This window comes from Triturus cristatus, chromosome 2_2, assembly GCF_964204655.1.
Source record: "Triturus cristatus chromosome 2_2, aTriCri1.1, whole genome shotgun sequence".
NCBI classification, from domain to species: Eukaryota; Metazoa; Chordata; class Amphibia; order Caudata; family Salamandridae; genus Triturus; species Triturus cristatus.
Window position 1 is genome coordinate 96,620,070 of NC_140582.1, and position 18,976 is coordinate 96,639,045.

Here is an 18,976-nt window from a genome sequence, read left to right on the forward strand (position 1 = left end):
CAACCCAAACAGTCAGAGGACAATCGGATAAATGAGTTAATAATGGCTGCAGAAAGATTATCTTAGGAGTCCGCACATTATCTGCAAAGCACAACTCTGCCTTACCTAGCGGGCTGAGTGCTAAATTCCTCTTCATTGATAAATACAGTTCTGAGAAACTGCCAGTAGAGAAACTGAAAGAGCAACAATACATCAAGATATGTTTGCACATGTTAGAATCTTAATCACAGCACTAACTCACGCAGACAGCGGGGGAGGAGGGCTCACAGTGAGGGATCTGCAGGGAGGCATGGTACCCACCAGAAGCATTACCAATGGAAATTAACTTTCTCCTGATGGAGACCGATTCTTGCAGTTTCCTCACTGGTGAATACCAAATTCGTAACCTCTAGGAGGTGGAATTGAATAGTGGTGATTAACCAAGAAAGGCAACACAACTCTGACAAAGTATCTGTCACTGAGGGCCTGAGCTGTGAAGCAAGAATATTTACCAAAAGTATGCAAGGATGACCCCCCCCCGCAGGTGTTGGCCGCTGGAATGCCTCTGGAGCTATGGGAACACACAGCCCTCATGGATTGGGTGGGAGGCCAGCCAGAGGGACTTTCTTAGCCACAGGATAGTAGATGTAAAGAGTAAGGCAACATGCAATTTGTGCTTCTTGGCTTCTGCCTAGTCCACAAAGAGCTACTATGCCACTCTGACCAGACATACGTGGTCAATATATTAACCCAGCACATCAGTTGTCCAAGTCTATGCAATTGCCACTCATCCATGGTGGCAGGAGAGAAAGAATGAAGTGGCCCATGTGAAAGGCAGATACTACTGCCCCTGGAAATGAAGGACCGATCTAAGGAATCCGTTTATCTGGGTAGAACACAGTGAAGGATGGCTGGACTGAGAGGGCCTTAAGTTTATCAACACCAATGGGTCGAAGTTATTGCCCCACAAAAAAACTGTTCTTAAAGTCATAAGTGAATTCAACTCCCTCCATCAGATCGAACGGTGATGCAATATCGACGATTAACAAGATTCGAATCCCAAAGAGGAACAATTGATGGAGTGGGAGGAATCAAGTAAAGCAAGACATTCAGGAAATGCACCTCTAGTGGCTAGTCTGGGGACATCTGAAAGCATAGAGGGCAGCTAAATTACCTCTAGCAGTAGCCATTGCAGGCATGAAGCACAGAATCTCTGAAATGCGGGACTCCAAAAGATTCAGACCTGAATCACACAAATGAAGCAGCTCATAACAGCAGCCTGCGTAAATTGATTCCATGCTGGGTTTGTTGGCAGCCAAGATAGCGTCCACAACTTCAGATGGTAATCAGAACGGCACCAATCAGAGTTCTCATGTGAAGCTGCAGCGATTGGAGTGAAGAACCTGACCATGCTGTTGTGACAGCAGGTCAAACCTATGTGGAGGAGTAAGGGGGTGAGTGCTATATTACAAAAGATTGGTGTAGCAAAACCTTTTCAGCCTGTATGGGTGCTCAGAATCAGCTCTGCTCAATCCTCCTGTTCTAGGACTGTGGGCATACGCTGGAACAGGCAAAATGTATAAAGCAGGTCCATTGATCAACTGCACCTGAAAGCATCTTTCAGAGAACAATTCAGAGGGAAGTATGCCCCACAAAACTAGGACACTAGGTGTTTTGGGCCATGGCAATAAGATTTACGCAGGGACACCCAACTCTTGCAAAATAGAGTTTTAGTCATTTCAGGATGAAGATGTCCAGGAAATGTACTATTACCGGCAAAAATACACCACTGCCAGGTCAATCGTCGCAGCCTAATAAATTCCAAGCTTAGGGTGCCTGACCCTGCTGTGGACTATCTGCTGATGTAATAGTAGGCAGTGGTGTTTTCCAAAGAAACTTGAATAGTGCTCCCAGGGATGGAAGGGGGAAAAGTCTTCAGGCAAGACTGACCATCTGCAGCTCTAACACATTTATCTGCAGTTGCTGCTTCGATGTGGACAATAGGCCCCAAGATATGAGGTCACGCAGATGATCAGCTTAACCCGCTAAGTAGGTATCTAACTATGGTAGTCTGAACTGCAGAGGGATGACCATTACAGATTAGAAGGACATATCCACAAGTGCTTATCACAGAGGACAGAACATTAAATCTGTACACGACCTGAGAGACTCCCCTGATGTTGAACCATTGGTTCCTGAGGCACCTCTGAAAGACCCCCATCTAGTGTATGGCACCAACAAGATGTGTCAGGGCATCAGGCTCCGGGCTTGCCGAACTACGAATCTGTCTGAGCTACAAAGATCAGAAGCCTGCATATCTGCAATTCTCCGAGGAAGACAATCCTTCCTACTGGTTTTGTCTAGCACCTATTGTATCAAGGTCAGAGACGGTGTGGCTAAGAGGTGGCATTGCTGGAGAATGACTTACTCCTAAGTTTTGGAGCACGGGGTACTTTTTGGGGTGAAGGTTGGTGTTTAAGTTTCAGGGCAGAATTTAAAAGAGTGCAGAGGCAGTTTTAAGGGCTGGGTTTGGGAGGAGCTTTTAGGGGGCGGATTTAGGGCTCAGAGCGGGAGAAGGGCCGGGGTAGTTTTAAAGGCAGAACAGCGGTATGTTTTAGGGCTCAGGGTGTGGCTTGGGTCGTTTTTTGGACTGGAGTTTAGGCTTCAGCATGGGGATGGGGTAGTTTTAGGGGCTGGGCAGGATAGGTTTTAGGCCTCAGGACTGGGTTGGGGGGGAAGATAGGAGGATATGATTTTAGGGCTGAGGACAGCCAGGGAAGTGATCTTTACCATGCATATCCCTTTACCAATCATGCCTTTAGAACAAAATTGTGCGGTAAAGGCATGCATGGTAAAGGAATGTGTGGTTAAGATTCACGCGTAGTTGGGTCCGCATTGTAGAGGCATGCGTGGTTCAGCCATGCATACCTTGGTCATACAACCAAGAGAGTAACGTCTCATGCCCCTTTCCTCCATGGGTACCACCTCTATTGCCCTTTGTTAAGCAAGGCAAGAAATTCTGCCTTCGAATATTAAGGTGTGTGCCTGAAACCAAGTTCTGGAAGGATGTTTGCCTGGAGCATACTGGAAGGCTATGGCGCAGCCCTTCTGGATTAGCTGAATTATCCATTCAGCCATCATTATCACCTCATTGGTGGAGAAAAGTGACAGCCTTCTCCCCCACCGTAAATTGGTGGTGTAGATGCGGGAGAGAAGCAATTAAAAACATTTGAGGCTGCAAAGCCCATCTGAAGGTGGCGGGACGGAACTGCTGCAATAGGTAGGGCTGTTGATATTTTTTCGATCCACCACTGCCTCAAAAAGAGCAATACATTTGAGCGTTTGGATTGGCTGGGAAATTTGGAGGTACTGGGACGGCTTCCTGGCAACTTCCTTTACTGCTCGTGGAATTTATTTGCTGTGGAGACAAGACCCAGAGAATCTATTAAGACCTCTGCTGTTTTTTTTTTAAGAATGTCAGGTAAGAGTTGGTCTTCTCTCGGAAAAGCTGCTTACTGTCAAAGGGCACAGTTATGAGGTTTGCCTAGACATCGCCTTAAGAATCCAGTGTTATGCAGCCATGCATAGCAGAGCAAGACAACCATGCATCGAGCTATGGTGTCCACAGAATCCAGGGCACACTCCAGGATTACTTTGGAAGCAAAAAATATATCATTAACCAGATTGGAGAAAGACTTTCATGTGCTCAGGCAAACAGATGACAGTCAATTGCACCAACTACCAGAGGGCATGGACATAGCATAGCAGCCCGTAGGCACGTAGCATTTCATATGCAAAGATACCAGACACAAATGCTTTTCAACCCGTAAAGTTCAACCTCTGACTCTCGGTCTCTAGGTTAGTAGAAAAAGGCATTGTAGGAAGCTGGCTCTGTATACGATATTGCCACTAGGTGATAATACCGTGCACAGAGTCCAGGGGCTCTCCAAAAGTGTATAGGGTTCAATGTACAACCCAAAGTGCTCTATTTGTGGTAGTGTGGGCTAGCAGCCCGAGTCTCAACAAAGAGGAGTGTAAGACATTTATTGCACAACAGTGATCAATAATTGACACACGACTCGAAGGAGATCCAGACCAATTCTAGAAAATGATACTTTGCATTTTAAGACCAAGATCTTCTTAATAAAGTAAGTAGGTTTTAATTAAAAATACTTTTCACTTTGAAAAATCGGCACTTAGAAACTTTTTAGCACAGTCCAATGTTATCCGATGGAGGAACACAATATTGTGGGTGAACAGGTAAGTACTGCACTTACAATCTCAGTCTTCAGAGCCAAAAGTCAGCAAGGAGCAGGTGAGGACCAAAGCTGCACCACCAGCGGCACAGGAGCAGCCGGGTTCAGAGGCCAAAATCAGATTTTGGCCCAATGTTTCCAATGGAGACAGGGGGTTCCTGGAGCCACACAGCTGGTAGGTAAGTAGATCAGTTGCAGGGGCCAAACTTTGAAGGTTAGGTTAAGCACAGGTGGGTCCACACAGCAGCACTCGACATACACCACCAGCAGCAGTGGGGCGGCAGGGTGCAATTTTGAAGTCTGGCACTCAATGCTTTTCAATGGGGATTCCTCTTTCAGAAAAAAGGCTGCAGGCACCGTGCCGGAGGAAGCCCAACGACAGCAGAGGTAAGTAGAGATGTAGGGGGTCGTAGGGGCAGTGTCATTTCAGCTCACCAATGCCCAGAGGAGTCAGGTGCAGGGAGGCCTTTCGATGTCTGAGTCTTCTCACTAGACCCAGTTGCAGTCAGGGGGAGCCTCTGGATTCACACTGCAGGTGCCGCAGTGGAGATCAGGAGAGGTCAGCCAATGCTGGAGAGGAGGTCAGGATCGCTGGGGAGATTTCACTGCACAGGTGAGCCACTCAGACTTGGGCGTCTGGTGCAGAGTGAGCAGGAGACGCAGATCTGCCTGGATCCGGAGTCCTTAGAGTAGGTTTCTTCTGGACAGGTCTGCTAGCCACGGGAGATTGGAGTCTTTTTCGAAGGCAGCAGCCCTCCCAGTGTTTTCAGTGGTTGCTGGCTGCAAGACATGTCACAGGTTCACAGAAGCTGGAGACAGCCCTGGTACGGCTGGGGCCAAGGCAGTCGTAGTCTTCTCTGAAGGGTTGTCTTCTTTCTTCTTAGATTGTCACGGATCTAGTTTCCACGCCTTTGGGAGCCACTTAAATACTAGATTTAGGGGAGTAGCAGGTACGGCCAATGGGCACTTTACCTGGAGTGACTACACCCTCTATTATGTCATCCTCCTGTGGAAGGGGGCATGGATTTAGCCCCGATTGTCTGGGTCTCCCCATCTTCAAGATGGCGGGGACTGAAAGATTTGCTTCACCTTGGCAGAGGTGGGCACACCTACTCTCAAGTTTTACCGCCAGTCTTCCCGTTTAAAGTGGGGGTGTAAACCGGGGGGTGCCATCTGCTGCTAGCAGCAGAGGCGACGGGTCCCATTACAAAGGCGGCAGGCCTTTGTAGCTCCCCTCTTTGAGCACTGGCCCATCCTGGGGGAGAAAATGTGACACTTCTGTTCAGAATGTGCATTGTTTCTGGTCCCAGAGAGCGGGGGCTCTCTACCCAAGGGTCCAGAAACAAGTCTGGTGGTGGCTGGCTGCCTACAACCAGTCAGAGACTACATCAGGGTTGGCAGATTTTCAGCAGGCACCTCGGAGGTGCCCTCAGGGTACATGGTACAATAAATCCCACACTGGCATCCATGTGGATTTATTGAAAGGAGTAATTTAATACCAAACACGCCTCTGTTCAGTGAAGCCACCATGGTGCCGTGGAACTCAAGTTGTCGAGTTCCAGCCCATGTACTCTCTATGGATTGAATGGCACTTACAATATTAAGAAATGGTGCCCAATATTGCAGGGGCATATCTGCTCATTCAGATATGCCTTCACCTGTGGTATAGTGCACCCTGCCTTAGGGCTGTGAGGCCTGCTAGAGGGGTGACTTACCTATGCCTTCAAGCAGTATTAGCTGGCATGGCACCCAGGCAGGGTGCCATGTTGACTGTCGTTTTCTCCCTCACTGGAGCATTCAAGCTGCAAGGGAAGTGGCATGATCCCAGTGACGGGGGTCCCAAGAGACCCCCTTCAGCTCCCAGGCTATAGGTACCCGGGGTACCATTTACTATGGGCTAAAAGGGGATAGAACTACCAACTGGGGGTTTGTTTATAGGGAAGAAGCACTGGGATAGTGGACCTGGTTGGCAGGGATGCTGTGCACAATTGAAACCACATTAAAACCAGCAAAAACGGGAGCGGCTAACCACGTAAAGAGGCACTTTCTCGCAGGCATGCAAGTTCAAATTAGCAGAGGAGGCTTGGGCCACTAGTCTCTCCGGAGAGGGATGAAATGACAAATGTTGGTGCAGGTCTGCAGATCTAAGATTTTTTTTCTGAGGTAGCCAGTATGGGATTCAAGAATACCCTGTTAAAAGGCAGCAGATCTGAAACGGTAGAAGATGGTTGCAAGAATTTAGTAGTGGAGAAGATAAATCTACCTGTTTTGCTGCTTCTCGTAAAAGTGAAGTGAAGGAGCATTCCTCTGAAAGATGTCCAAAGTGGTAAGTTATATCTTTCTATGATGCATTGAGACCATTTCCATTTTTCGATTGTGGGTACATGCCAGCATCTTTAATTTAGTAATCTTTAGTGTAGGAGGGGAAGCAGTAAGGTATGCTACTCATCTTCTGGATGGCCATAATCTTTATCTGACACCAAAAGATCATCGAAGTCAGACCCAAATAGTTCTTCCATATGGGAAAATGTATAGGCCCTGTGAAAGGTTTTGTCAACGGTTCGTCTTCAAAACATTTCAAAGTTTTTCATTTGTCACTTTGAAAATGTCACAACTTGGAAGATTTTGAAGGCAAAGAATAAAAAGGTTTGATGCCAGCACCAGTCTCTTAGGAGGGACTAAGAGAACAGTGTCTTGCCCTTTAGTGCCTGAAGGATATTCATAAGGATAGGAATCTATCGTAAAAAGTACAAACATTTTCATGGATGTCAGTTAATTTTTGCATTATAAGTTTTTTAAATGTATCACTCATTTTTAAAAAAGTGTTAAAATCGGCTATTTTTTCCAGGTTAACAGAAATTCGAACAACAACAAGAGCTCAGCTTGATAAAAACCTACATACCTCTGAAAAGTGCTTCTAATATCACATTCCAGCAAGCCCCATATATATTTTGAAATATCCTCAGGTATCTGACTGAGAAGTCCAGAATTACCAACTAGTGGTGCAATGAAGTCTAAGCACACGTTGGTTATTGTAATGGCTGAATTGTACTTCTAGCTCTTAGGCCATTTATTACCCACTTTTGTGGAGTTAAGTCAGTGGATCGAAGTACATTTTCTGTAAAAAACAGTCACTTTTTTGCCCATGAACATACACAATACAGCCTGTGACAAGACATCTGTAATATGCACCAGCTTTCAAACCTTTGACCTATCTCAATTTTTAGACAGAATTTGATTGAGAGCAGGGTTGGCAGATGGGTAATTCAGAAGAATGTACGAACACAAGAAACGAATAGTTTACCTGTCGGTGTAGTTTTGCAGCTTGAAGATCTTTCTGGATTCACTAGTGAATCCAGAAAGATCTTCAAGCTGCAAAACTACACCGACAGGTAAGAAACTATTCGTTTTGCAGCGTGAATCTTTCTGGATTCACTATGCTGTGCATAGACTTTGTAGTGGTTTTCCTAATTTTGTGGCGGCTGGGTGGTAGATGAGCGTTGGTCGTTGAAAATGTGTTGAAGCACCTTCTGTCCAACCTGTGCTTCCTTGTTCATCTGGATGTCCACGCAGTAGTGTTTCGTGAACGTGTGCACAGATGCCCAAGTTGCCGCCAGACATATGTCCTGGATGGGCGTGTTCGCCAGGAAGGCAACGGTGGCCCCCTTCTCCTTGTGGAGTGAGCCTGAGGCCCCTCCGCTAGCTCCTGCCCAACCGGTTTGTGGCAGAATTGAATAGTGAGGGCAATCCATCTAGCGATGGTGCCCTTAGTCACTGGCCTACCCATGAAGCTAGTAGCAAAGGACACAAACAGCTGCTTCGACTTAGAGTTCCTTGGTCCTCTCAATGTAGTGCATCACCGCTCTTCTAGCGTCGAGGGTGTGCAGAGCCTTTTCTGCGGATGAAGTCGGGTTTTGGAAGAAACTTGGTATCGGAATACTCGGATTCATGTGGAACGCCGACACCACCTTGGGCATGAAGTGTGGGTCTGTCCTCAGGACTACCCTGTCCTTGTGAATCTGAATGTAGGGTTCCTGTAGTGTTAGTGCTTGAAGCTCGCTCACCCTGCGTAGTGAGGTTATGGCCACTAGAAAGGCATTTTTCATCGTCAACATTTGCAGTGTGGCCTTGTGAATGGGTTCAAACAGTGCCTTCATGAGCTCCGTCAGAACCACGTTTAGATTCCATGCCGGCGGCGGCAACCTTTTCGGAGGGGCCATTCTTTTGGCTCCTTCCATGAATCTCTTCACCACCTGCGAAGTGAAGAAACTTCCACCCTTTTCACCTCTGGTGTAGGCAACGATCGCCGCTAGGTGTACCCTTAGGGAGCTCGAGCAGAGGTTACTCTTTAGAAGGCGTGTGAGGTACCTCAGTACTGTGGAGTCTCTTGTCATTCTGTTTTGCAGGCCCTTCTTCCTGCACCACACAGTAAATCTTCCATTTTGCGCTGTAGCATTTTCGTGTAGTTGGTTTCCTTGCCTCCCGTAGCGCTCGCTTAGTGCTAGGAGGCAATCTTAGGTGCGCGAACTCTAGGTCTTCAGGAGCCATGCCGCCAGGTTGAGGGTCTCCGGCTCTGGATGCAGCACCTCTCCGTTTTGCATGGAGAGCAGGTCCCTTCTCCTCTCGAACCTGTATGGATTGCCTTGTGCCATTTCTTGAATTTGTGAGAACCATGTCTGCCTAGCCCACTGCGGAGCCACTAGGATCAGAGTCATGTTGCTGGTTCTACACTTGTCGAGCACTCTGTGCAACAGGGGTATCGGTGGAAAGGCGTAGGCAAATGTCCTCGACCAGCTTATCCATAGGGCATTTCCCTGGGATTGCTGATCTGGTTGCCTGGACGCAAAGCTTTGGCATTTTGCATTTTGGCGTGTTGCAAATAGGTCTATTGTGGGAGTTCCCCATCTCCGGAAAAGCTTCTCCGTTTCCTGGCCATTGAGCTCCCACTCGTGCGATGCCGAGGTCTGCCTGCTTAGCCAGTCTGCCTCCACATTGTCCTTCCCCGGTAGGTGAATTGCCAGTAGATCTATCCTGAGAGGTATAGCCCATCTCCAAATCTCCTGTGCCAGAGAGGAGAGAGGGAACGACTATGTCCCCCCCCTGTTTGTTGATGTAGAACATTGCCGTGGTGTTGTCTGTTTGAACCAACACCCTCTGGTCGTACAGGTGCCTCTGGAATGCCTTCAGGGCTAGCAGGATTGTTTTCAACTCGAGGTAATTGATATGGCGAACCGCATCTGCTGGAGCCCACAGACCCCTCACTCTGAGGTTATCCATGTGCGCTCCCCATCCCTTTTGCGATGCGTCCGTGGTAATGGTCACTGTTGGGTTTGGTGGTGTCAGGCTTCTCCCTGCTGTCATGTTGTCTCTGTTCCACCAAGTTATCTCTTCCTGCACTGCGTGCGTAACAACCACTAGATCCTCCCAACTTCCGTTTGCTTGTGACCATTGCTGTTGTAGCCATTCCTGGAATGGTCTCATGTGCAGGCGTACATTCGGCACCAGCTGGATACACGACGCCATCATCCCCATCATCTTGCTCACTGACCTCCCTGTCAGAGCTCGCCCCTTCTGGTAGAGCCGCGTCTCCTTCAGTAGAGCATCTGTCCTCCTGTCGCTGGGCACCACTGTCCTGCTCAGGGAGTTGATCTTTGCCCCCAGGAAAATTTTCACCTGCTCCGGTTCCAGCGATGACTTCCCCCAGTGAATCGAGAACCCCAGATTCGTCAGAGTGTCTGTTACGCGTTTTGAGTGCCTCTCGCACTTTTCGCGTGAGTTTGCCTTGACCAGCCAGTCGTCTAAGTAGGGGTAGACATGGATCCCCTGCCTTCGTAGGTGGGCCGCGACCGCCGACTGGCATTTTGTAAAAACCCTTGGCGCCGATTTTAATCCGAAGGCCAGGGTTGTGAACTGGTAGTGTTCCTGGTCGATGTTGAACCTTAGAAGGCCCTTGTGTCTTCTGTTTATTGGGATGTGCAGGTAGGCATCCTTGAGGTCCACGGTGACCATGAAGTCCCCGTCTCTTATTTGGGGCAGTACCTCCTGCAGCGAAGTCATTTTGAACATCTGCGTTCTGATGAACTTGTTTAGGTACCGCAGGTCCAGGATGGGTCTGAGTTTTCCGTCTACTTTCGGGACCACGAAGTAGTTTGAGTAGACCCCCTTGTTGCGTTCTCTGAACGGCACTGCCTCTATGGCTCTCTTTTCTAGAAGTTTCCGTGTTTCTTCTCTGAGTAGGGCCAGTTCTTGAGCTGATCTCTGCCTTCCCTTTGGTTTTCTGTTTGGAGGTTTTTTCTCCAAATCTACGCAGTATCCGTACTGCATGACGTTTAGTATCCACTTGTCTGTGGTTATACGCCGCCACTCCTGAAGGTAGAACCTCAGTCTTCCGCCTACTGGTGTTGTATGCTCGTAGGCCTTTGAATCTTCTCTCCCCCCTGATGTTACTGTTCTGCGCCTCACCCTTGGGGGCATGTCGAGGGTAGGCGTCCTCTTGCGTGCTGAGTCACTTTGATGAGGGCTGGTCACCCCCTCTCCTCCTCTGGCCACGTCCGTTCCCTCTCCCGCGAAAGGACTGGCCCAGAGGCTGGTACTGCCAGTTTTGCTTCTGTTGACCTTGTTGTCCGTGACTATCACCCTGCTGGAACGTCTGGTGTGACGCCCCCTGCTGGTTTTCCTCCCCTACCGTAGGGTCTCCTCGAGGGATTGCCTCGCCTCATTCCCCTCAGCTGTAGGGCCCCCATGGACCTCGCCGTTTCGTTTTCTTTTTTCAGCTGGGTGAGTTTCTCGTCTACTGTTGCTCCGAACAGTGTCTCTCCGTTGAAGGGGGTGCTAAGGATGTTGTTCTGCACCTCCGGTTTGAATCCCGAGATTCTTAGCCATGCATGCCTTCTCTCGGTGACCCCTATGGCCATTAGTCTCGCTGAAGTCTCTGCCCCGTCCAACGCCGTCTTTATACAAGAGTTGGCGATGTTTTTTTCCTTCGTCTACCAGGTGCGAGGCTCTCTGGCGGTATTCTTCGGGGAGGTGCTTTACTAGCTCCCCCATCTCGTCCCAGTGCTGGTGCCTATTGAGGAGTGCATTGGAATTCGCCATGCGCCAGTGCATTGCGGCGTTCCGCTCGACCTTTCTTCCTGTGAGGTCTATCCTCCTGCTTTCTTTATCAGGTGGTGGCCCCGAAGTTGCTGGTACGTTGGCCCTTCTCCTTGCCGTCGAAGCTATGATGGAGTCGGCGGTGATGCTACCCTTGATGTAAGGGGGGTCCAGAGATGAGTGCTTATACTTTTTCTCCGTCCTGGGCGTGATCGAACAGCAGGTCGCTGGTTTCTTGAAGGCTTCTCTCCCCCGATTCATCACACTTTGTAGAATTGGGAGGAATTGGCTCCTCGTCTGGATGGGGAGCAGGGTCTCGAGGAGGAAATCGGCTTGCGGCCTCTCCTCGTCGAGTTTGACGCCGAAGGCTGTCGCTGCACTCCTGACCACCATATTGTACACCCCGATGTCGTTGGGTGGCAAAGGCCTCGAAGGGTACGTGTCCACGGGCTCCTCCGGGTTTTCGGTGTAGAGATCCTGCCATTCGATGTCGTGGCTGGTAGATGGCGCGGAGCTGTAGAACGAATGCTGGTCTTCTTCCTCGGCTTCGCCTTCATAGTAGGTCTCGTCTTCCTCTTCGAGATCTCTTGTCAGCCCCTCGGTGTCGAATTCGTCCTCGTTGTTCAGTGGAGCCGTTGGAATCTTGAATTCCTTCATCTTGGCGTCGAACTCCTTCCATTTCGGCCTCGAGCCGCCTCTTCTTTTTCTCCATTTCGGAGATGCTTTCGGCGTCGACCGCGGGCCTTTTCGACGGAACTTGCGTCGGCGTCGACCGCTCTTTCTGAACCGAGCGTCCCTTTACATGGGTTGACTTCGACGATCCTTGCCTTACGGCGTCTTTCGGCACCAGGGAGTCCTTTTCGAAGGATCCGCTCGGCCTCTTGTCCATGGTTCCCCCCTTGGTCGTCGAACTTTTCGGCGCCGGGGCTCCCTTCGTGGACTTTGACTCTGATTTTCTCGAGTCACCCTCGGGTTTGAGGTATTTTCTGTTTTGAGCTCGACGATTCTTTTACCTAGTCTTCATTTTTCTTGTCGGTCTCTACGACCGTGAAGTTTTCGGGTCCCTCGGCGACGTTGTCCTCATCGTCCGTGGATAGGCCCAGATCGTAGAGCGACGGGGCCTTACCCTTGCCATCCATGCTGGCGTTGGCTCTTCTCTGCCGCTCTCTCACCCGGAGAGTCTTCGGCGCGAAGGCTGAGCAGGCGTTGCAGTCCTTACTCTGGTGGTCGACCGGTAGGCAGAGGTTGCAGACCGGATGCTGGTCCTTCTGCGCAAACTTGTGGTGGCAGTTAGGGCAGAACTTGAATGGCGTCTTGTCCATTGCGCTCAGGGCCTCTGAGTGCGCATTCTCCAAGGGCGTCGAAGAAAAGTCGCCAAAACGTCCTTTCTTCGCGCTCCTGATGTAATCTATTCCTCTCCTGTGATTTTCTTCGTAGTAGTTATCGACGAAACTCGCTTTTCTTTCTTCTTCCTTCGATTGTAACTCTGGAGCTTCCCGATGACGATCCAGACCCAACGGCGGAAAAAAGAATCTGAAGATGGCGCCCCAAAGGTGGGACTTCCGCAGGAAGCACGACGACGTCACGGGAGGTGCACCAAATGGTGGGTCGTCGCCGCCCACCTGGGCTACAAAAAAAAACAAAAAAAAAAACAAACAAACGACTACGAATCCGGACCCAACCACAAGATCGCGGAATAATGCACAGCATAGTGCATCCAGAAAGATTCACGCTGCAAAACTAAAAGTATATAGTGAGGAACTCCTACATCAGCTCCCTTTTCCACAAGACTAGTAAGGAAATGTGATGGCATGCATAGCTGAAAGGTGGAAAGGAAGAATGAGAGGGGAGAAGACAGGAAAGATATTCTTTAGCATACCCTGAACAAACGCTGCATCTGATCTTGAAGTACTAAATTTACAAAAGGCAAGAGAAGTAGCTTAAGTGGCAGTCTTATACGCCAAAAGGGGGACCTTCCATTAAAAAGCTACATGCATTAACTGGAGAAGAAATAACCGCTTTAGCACTAATGCAAGAAATAACCAACCAAGAAACGTAGGCGTTCAAGCCTTTGCCAGAAAAAAACAATCATATGTTTTCTTAAGCACACCAGTCAGTTCAGTTAGGAGTGTTCTACTCACAGAAAGCTGTAGAGGACTCTCACTGTACGAAGAAAACAAGCAGACATCTTATTTGCATGAAAAACCAATATAATTTTAAATAAGGACAAGGGCTTACAACAACTTCTACCGAAAAGGCAGCTTTAATTAAATGCAGCTGTTTAATGTTCCTATAAGCCATCATCTGACTTGGAGTCATAGTGACCACCATTCTCTTCTCCGTCACTGGCCAAATAGTATCAGAACAAGGAACTGTATACAGGGGCCTTATTGGACCATAAACTGGCCCAGAAGGCAACAGACCATGGAGCGACTGGTTGCAGGATTGCCAAACAGAGTGACCTAGTGCAGATAGCAATTCATTTGGTTGCAGTATGGGCAATTAGATGGGCTCCAACTTCCCGTGGCAGTCCTGATCCAGGAAAGTTGTGGTAAGGTTCAGCAGATCTACTTGGCCACTTTGTCCTCAAATTAAGATCATTAACTTGGAACTCTTAGAAAGCTTCGAGTTTCCTCTTTGTATTAACCTATATCTGTGATTTAAGCAATGTAACACCTTGCAGCAAGAAAGCCTTTCACCTTCTATTAGTGATCATAACTTGAGGACAAAAACGTAAGCTTTAGATTGAAGTGGATTCAGCTTATAAAATATAGCGATTGGCAGAATTAAGGCTGTGCTCTGCACAATTTGGAGCCGATAAGGTGCCTTGAAACAGAGGTGTGTTCAAGAACGTGTGGCGGCTGGCTGTGAAGATTATGTAATGGCAATTTGAGAAGAGTAAACATTATGAAGATATATTGGAAAAAACATTTTCCTCTGTGTCCCATAAGAATTGGATAGCCTAGGATTTAAAATAAATTGGATGCTTATGAAAAATTGTTTGTTGCCATCCCATCACCTCCGAATTGTATTTAATTTTATTGATCAATGGTGCAATCTACATAAAGCGTAAATGGGGATCTAGGAGTTGGAGAGGAGTTTTTTTGGTCTACCCCATTACAATTAGCAATTAATAAAATCAAGCTATCGTCTAGTGGAGCAAATAAACATCTATAATTATAATATATGGCCGAGACTGGTGAAAATTGAAAAAACTATCACCAAGTGAAGATGTGGCTTTAGGGCCAGAGCTCAAGACTTTGGGACTAGGGAACCAGGATGGAGTCTCGGCATCAGCTCAACATCCTGCGATTCTTGGCAAAACCTATTCTCACCATGCCTAAAATAAAATGCAAAGAAAAAATGCATGTGACCTTGTTTAATGGAATTGGTGCTCATGTAAAGCGCTCCAATATCTTTGGGTTGGGTGTGCGCTAATTGTAATTATGCCCTGTTAAAACTTAAAAAGAATATATCCAGTGTCAACTTAATCAATAGTCGAATAACAAACAGGAGGCTGGGTGGTGAGGAGAAATTTTGGGGATGGGGAATGTATAATTGCTTCAAAGAGCATTTGAGGGATGCCCTTGGCCTGTTGCATACTGTATCGGTTTGTGAAGTACATTTAGAGCGGTTGTCCCCCCTAAATCAAAACAAGGGACTGGCATGCCATGAAAGTGTATTTCAGGAAAGAGCGAAAGGTTGATTTTTTCTCTTTTCTGAAATAAACTTCCTCGGAATCCATAATTTGTAGTGCTGTTCTCTTCTTGTTTGAAATTCAGAAGACAAGACTTCAACATATGTGAGGCTCTTGCCTCGGATTAGCGAACCAACTGGCACTTTGGCAGCACGCCAGCACCTACATTCGTCTTCCCACCCCCCCCCCCCCATTTTCTCTCCCTCCCTCTCATGAACAAGGATTCAATTTAAGTAATCGCAAATTGCAACAAATAAGGATTTGCAATTTGGGATTCCTCAAATGGAATGTACAAAATTGGAATTTTGTGAACCGACCTATGTGTTAATAGGTTGGTTCTCGAAATATCAATTTGAAGTGTATTGCAATTAGACCTACCTCGTTAATTGGTATGAGGTAGGTCATACATTGAGACCCACTATGATTGGCCCCAATGACCAGCTTTTTGGCCTGCTGGGGTCAGCAGACCACCATGTCCGATTACTTTTAAATTAACACTTTTCTTTTCTTTTTTTTAAATGCAGCCCATTTTACTTAAAGGAAAACGGTATGAATAAAAAAATTACACAAACCTTTTGATGAGCAGGCAGTGGTCTCATTGATCACTGCCTGCTCATAAAACCGTTTTATGAACATTCACAAAAAAACCTCTCTCATTTGCGAATAGTATACCATCTCCTTTGAGGAGGTTGGTAAAAAAAATAAAAAATAAAAATCCAATGTTGTGCGACCAGATGCAAAACATTAATATATCCCTAAAGAAATCAGTATTTGGAATGGATGCCCTTAAAACGTCCCTTCCAAATACCAGAGGTTATCTATTCCCAAACAGCGATTTGGTAACATATTTCTGAAATGCTAATTGGGTTTGGTGAAGAAAGCCATTTTGGGCTCGGAAAGGCTTGGATTCTCAGAATAGGAGACTTATCGACTGTAAAATGGCACGATACACGAGGATGTCTGAAAACTAAACACTATATTTATGGTAAATAGTTTTACTCTAGGAATATCACATAAATGGGCAAGAGGATATAAAAAAATTATGTGACAAAGGGTCAAATGAAATGTGGAGTCATTCGTAGCCAATTTGTGGCGATTACGGGTCACCTGGTAGGAAACACCAATGACTAATCTAGGGTTGGGCGGATAGTCACTTTGGCTTCTGGTCTGTGCTAACCAATATATGTATATATTAGCAAATTATATAGAAAGAACACATTGAGTATATATTTCATTTGCGGAAGAACCCAAGTATACAACTATGGCAGAGTTGTAGAAAACAGTATAATGAATCAGAAACATCTAAAACGTGGACCCTGGATTGTGCTGGTTTTTACTGAAAGGGACAGTGTACAGGTGGGGGTAGTTACAAATAATATCTGTAGCAAAGTATACTAAAAAGAGGAGTTAAAAAAATAATCTGTACACTGAAATCAATTGAAGACTATGCTGACAAAAAAAACAGACTGAATCCTCAACAGGAACCTACTAGCTTGACTACCTCCAATGCTTCACAATCAAGACAGACTAAGTTTGAAATAACCCTTGAAACCATCAAAATGACCCTAAGTCAGTGGTGTAGGGGAAACTTTTCCCCCCTAAATGTCAGCAGTGGTGATTTCTTTTTTTTTGCACTGATCAGTGAGGTCTTACTGTGGCGGGGCTATAGACAAAGTCTCAGCACGGAGAGGCCAAAGATTGTTGGGAACATTCAACATGTACTGTTTACCTTCGGAGGTAGTGTCCATTATCACCGTTTAATGTACATGAGACGCTAGAAATGTTTAACCAGGGAGTCCAAGTAATAGATGGAACACATTCAAATACTTGAACAATGTATGGGGAAATAGTTCAGCTTTTTATGTAAGACACAGATGACAAACCTAGACTGGTTGTACAGAGTTGGATAGTTCAGTTAAGCAGCAAACTTTGCCAATACTACAAGGTAACAATAAAACAAAGCAATTTACTCAAACTGCACAGGATGCAGTCAGGAAGCCTCTAATATACCAACAGTAGTGTGCATGAACAATGAAACGTACCGCCTTTCTGGACTAATGGTTGCAATGGCTATTTCATCCGTTTTGTTAGAAACTTTTATTGCTGGGTTCTCTTTCGTACTGTTCTTCTCTGTTGGAGAAAAAATACATACTTTGTGATGCAGAATAGGTCATAAGATTCCACCTATTTCAAATTAACTTCTCATTTCCCCCCCATAGCAATTATTCACCAGGACAGGCATTTACAGTCTTTATTCCTCTTCATGTAAAGGTAAAATTATTAGGCATAGGTGTAATGTAATGCAGATTAAGCTGGTTCATGGACAGACCATTGATATTTTGGGGCTCTCACCTTTCAGAGGCATACACTGCTTCTCAAAGCACTTAAAGAAAATCTGCGAGTAGCTGTCGTGCGACGTCCAGAATGCACTTACGTGTCCACATTGCCTATAGGGCAGAGCTAAATATCCACCTCAGTTCACTTTTTAGGGTCTGATTGAGCTTTAGCTCAGTTCTACACTCCATGCAAACCCATCAAGAAAAGTTACTATTTAATTAAGGATTTGAAAATGTAATGTTTTCATGCTTTGCATTTGCTGCTGTTGGGACAGAAAAGTCCTCTGCATGGTAAGAGACACGTACCCCTGGCCTGAGTGCCCAACTGTACTGTTGTCTGGATCCCTAACGCTAATTTATTTCATAGTAAAACACGGATCATGCGTGTGCACCATGACATAGGCCTGTATCACGGATTGCGGTCTTGTTGGACCAGGATGGGTGACCAAAATGCTACTCTCCTAGTGGTGGAAGGCTATTGCCTTCACCAAGAGTTAAACAGCACAAGCGTGGAGGTGGCGGCATACCATGCAGTGATCATTAGTAGTGAACACGATCTTTTATACCAAGTCACTGCAGTGAGGCCTGCAGACTCACTCACCTTTTTAAAAAGTTTAGCTACTATGTGCTTAACTCACCCATGGCCTACATCAGGTAGATGGGGAGTGCTGCACACGCAGGAGTAGTGACTTTGCATTGTTGTATGTGTGCTTGGGAAGGGTACCGTACAAGGATGAAGCAGTACTATGCAGTGCATATGTAGTTAGCACATGTGCTGGATGTTATGTATGCCCAAGCGGAACACTTTATATGAGATGTAGCGTGATGCAGTGTATGTGTGGCTAAAACATGTTGGGCACCTTTGTACTTGTGTGAAGCACAATACATGAAGGGTGAAGAATTGAGAAGTGCGCACATTGTGTGTGTGTTGAATTAACACACCCTGGTCAAAGATAGGAAAGCTTCAGTGCTGAACAGTGCACACAGACTGTGTGTGCTGGATGCATGGGTACATGTAAGGGATCAATGCATAGAGGTATTTGTGCTGAACAGCAAGTGTGCAGAGTGTGTACACTGAGTAAATGTGGCTGCAAGGGTCCATGGTATGGAGGACCCTGGGTTCCATTTTGCGAAGCCCAGGCCTGCCTGGTGAAGACATTAGGAGGAGAACCCCCTCCCCCCACACACAAATTTGTGGATTGCTGCATTTCTGTGAGCCGGGTGGGAACACACACTGGAGGGAAAGAAGAGACTCCCTTTACATCTCAAAAGACGGTTCTTCAATAAATCACAGGCAAGGGGCTTAGACATATCTCAGGAAGGGAGATGGGATGGATCGAAGAATCAAAGATTAGGGCTGGGGGGCTGGGATTAACCTTTTAATGCACATATCACTGTGGCTGTCATCCAGGTGTGAACGCTGTTCACTCACCATGAATTATGTTGTGGACAATCAGCTCTAGAGTGATGCCTGCTATGACAGACCTCTTTCATGAAGGAAGATGAAAAGAAGTGTCAACTTCAAAAGAAGCAGAACCCAAACACAAAACTTCAAAGACCCAGATCCTAAATTACATTTGGTGTCTGGAAAGGGACTAGAAGAAGGGGAGGTGGAG

The 18,976-nt window shown here is 46.8% G+C and overlaps 1 protein-coding gene across 1 annotated transcript in view; it reads right to left on the reverse strand.

Annotated features, from left to right (window-relative positions):
• Positions 1-18,976, reverse strand: part of MELK (maternal embryonic leucine zipper kinase) — a 196,000-nt gene that overhangs the window by 35,463 nt on the left and 141,561 nt on the right. Inside the window, exon 15 of the mRNA XM_085641101.1 lies at positions 17,067-17,154. Within this exon, the coding sequence (XP_085497227.1) occupies positions 17,067-17,154 (88 nt within the window). The remainder of the gene's footprint in view (positions 1-17,066; positions 17,155-18,976) is intronic.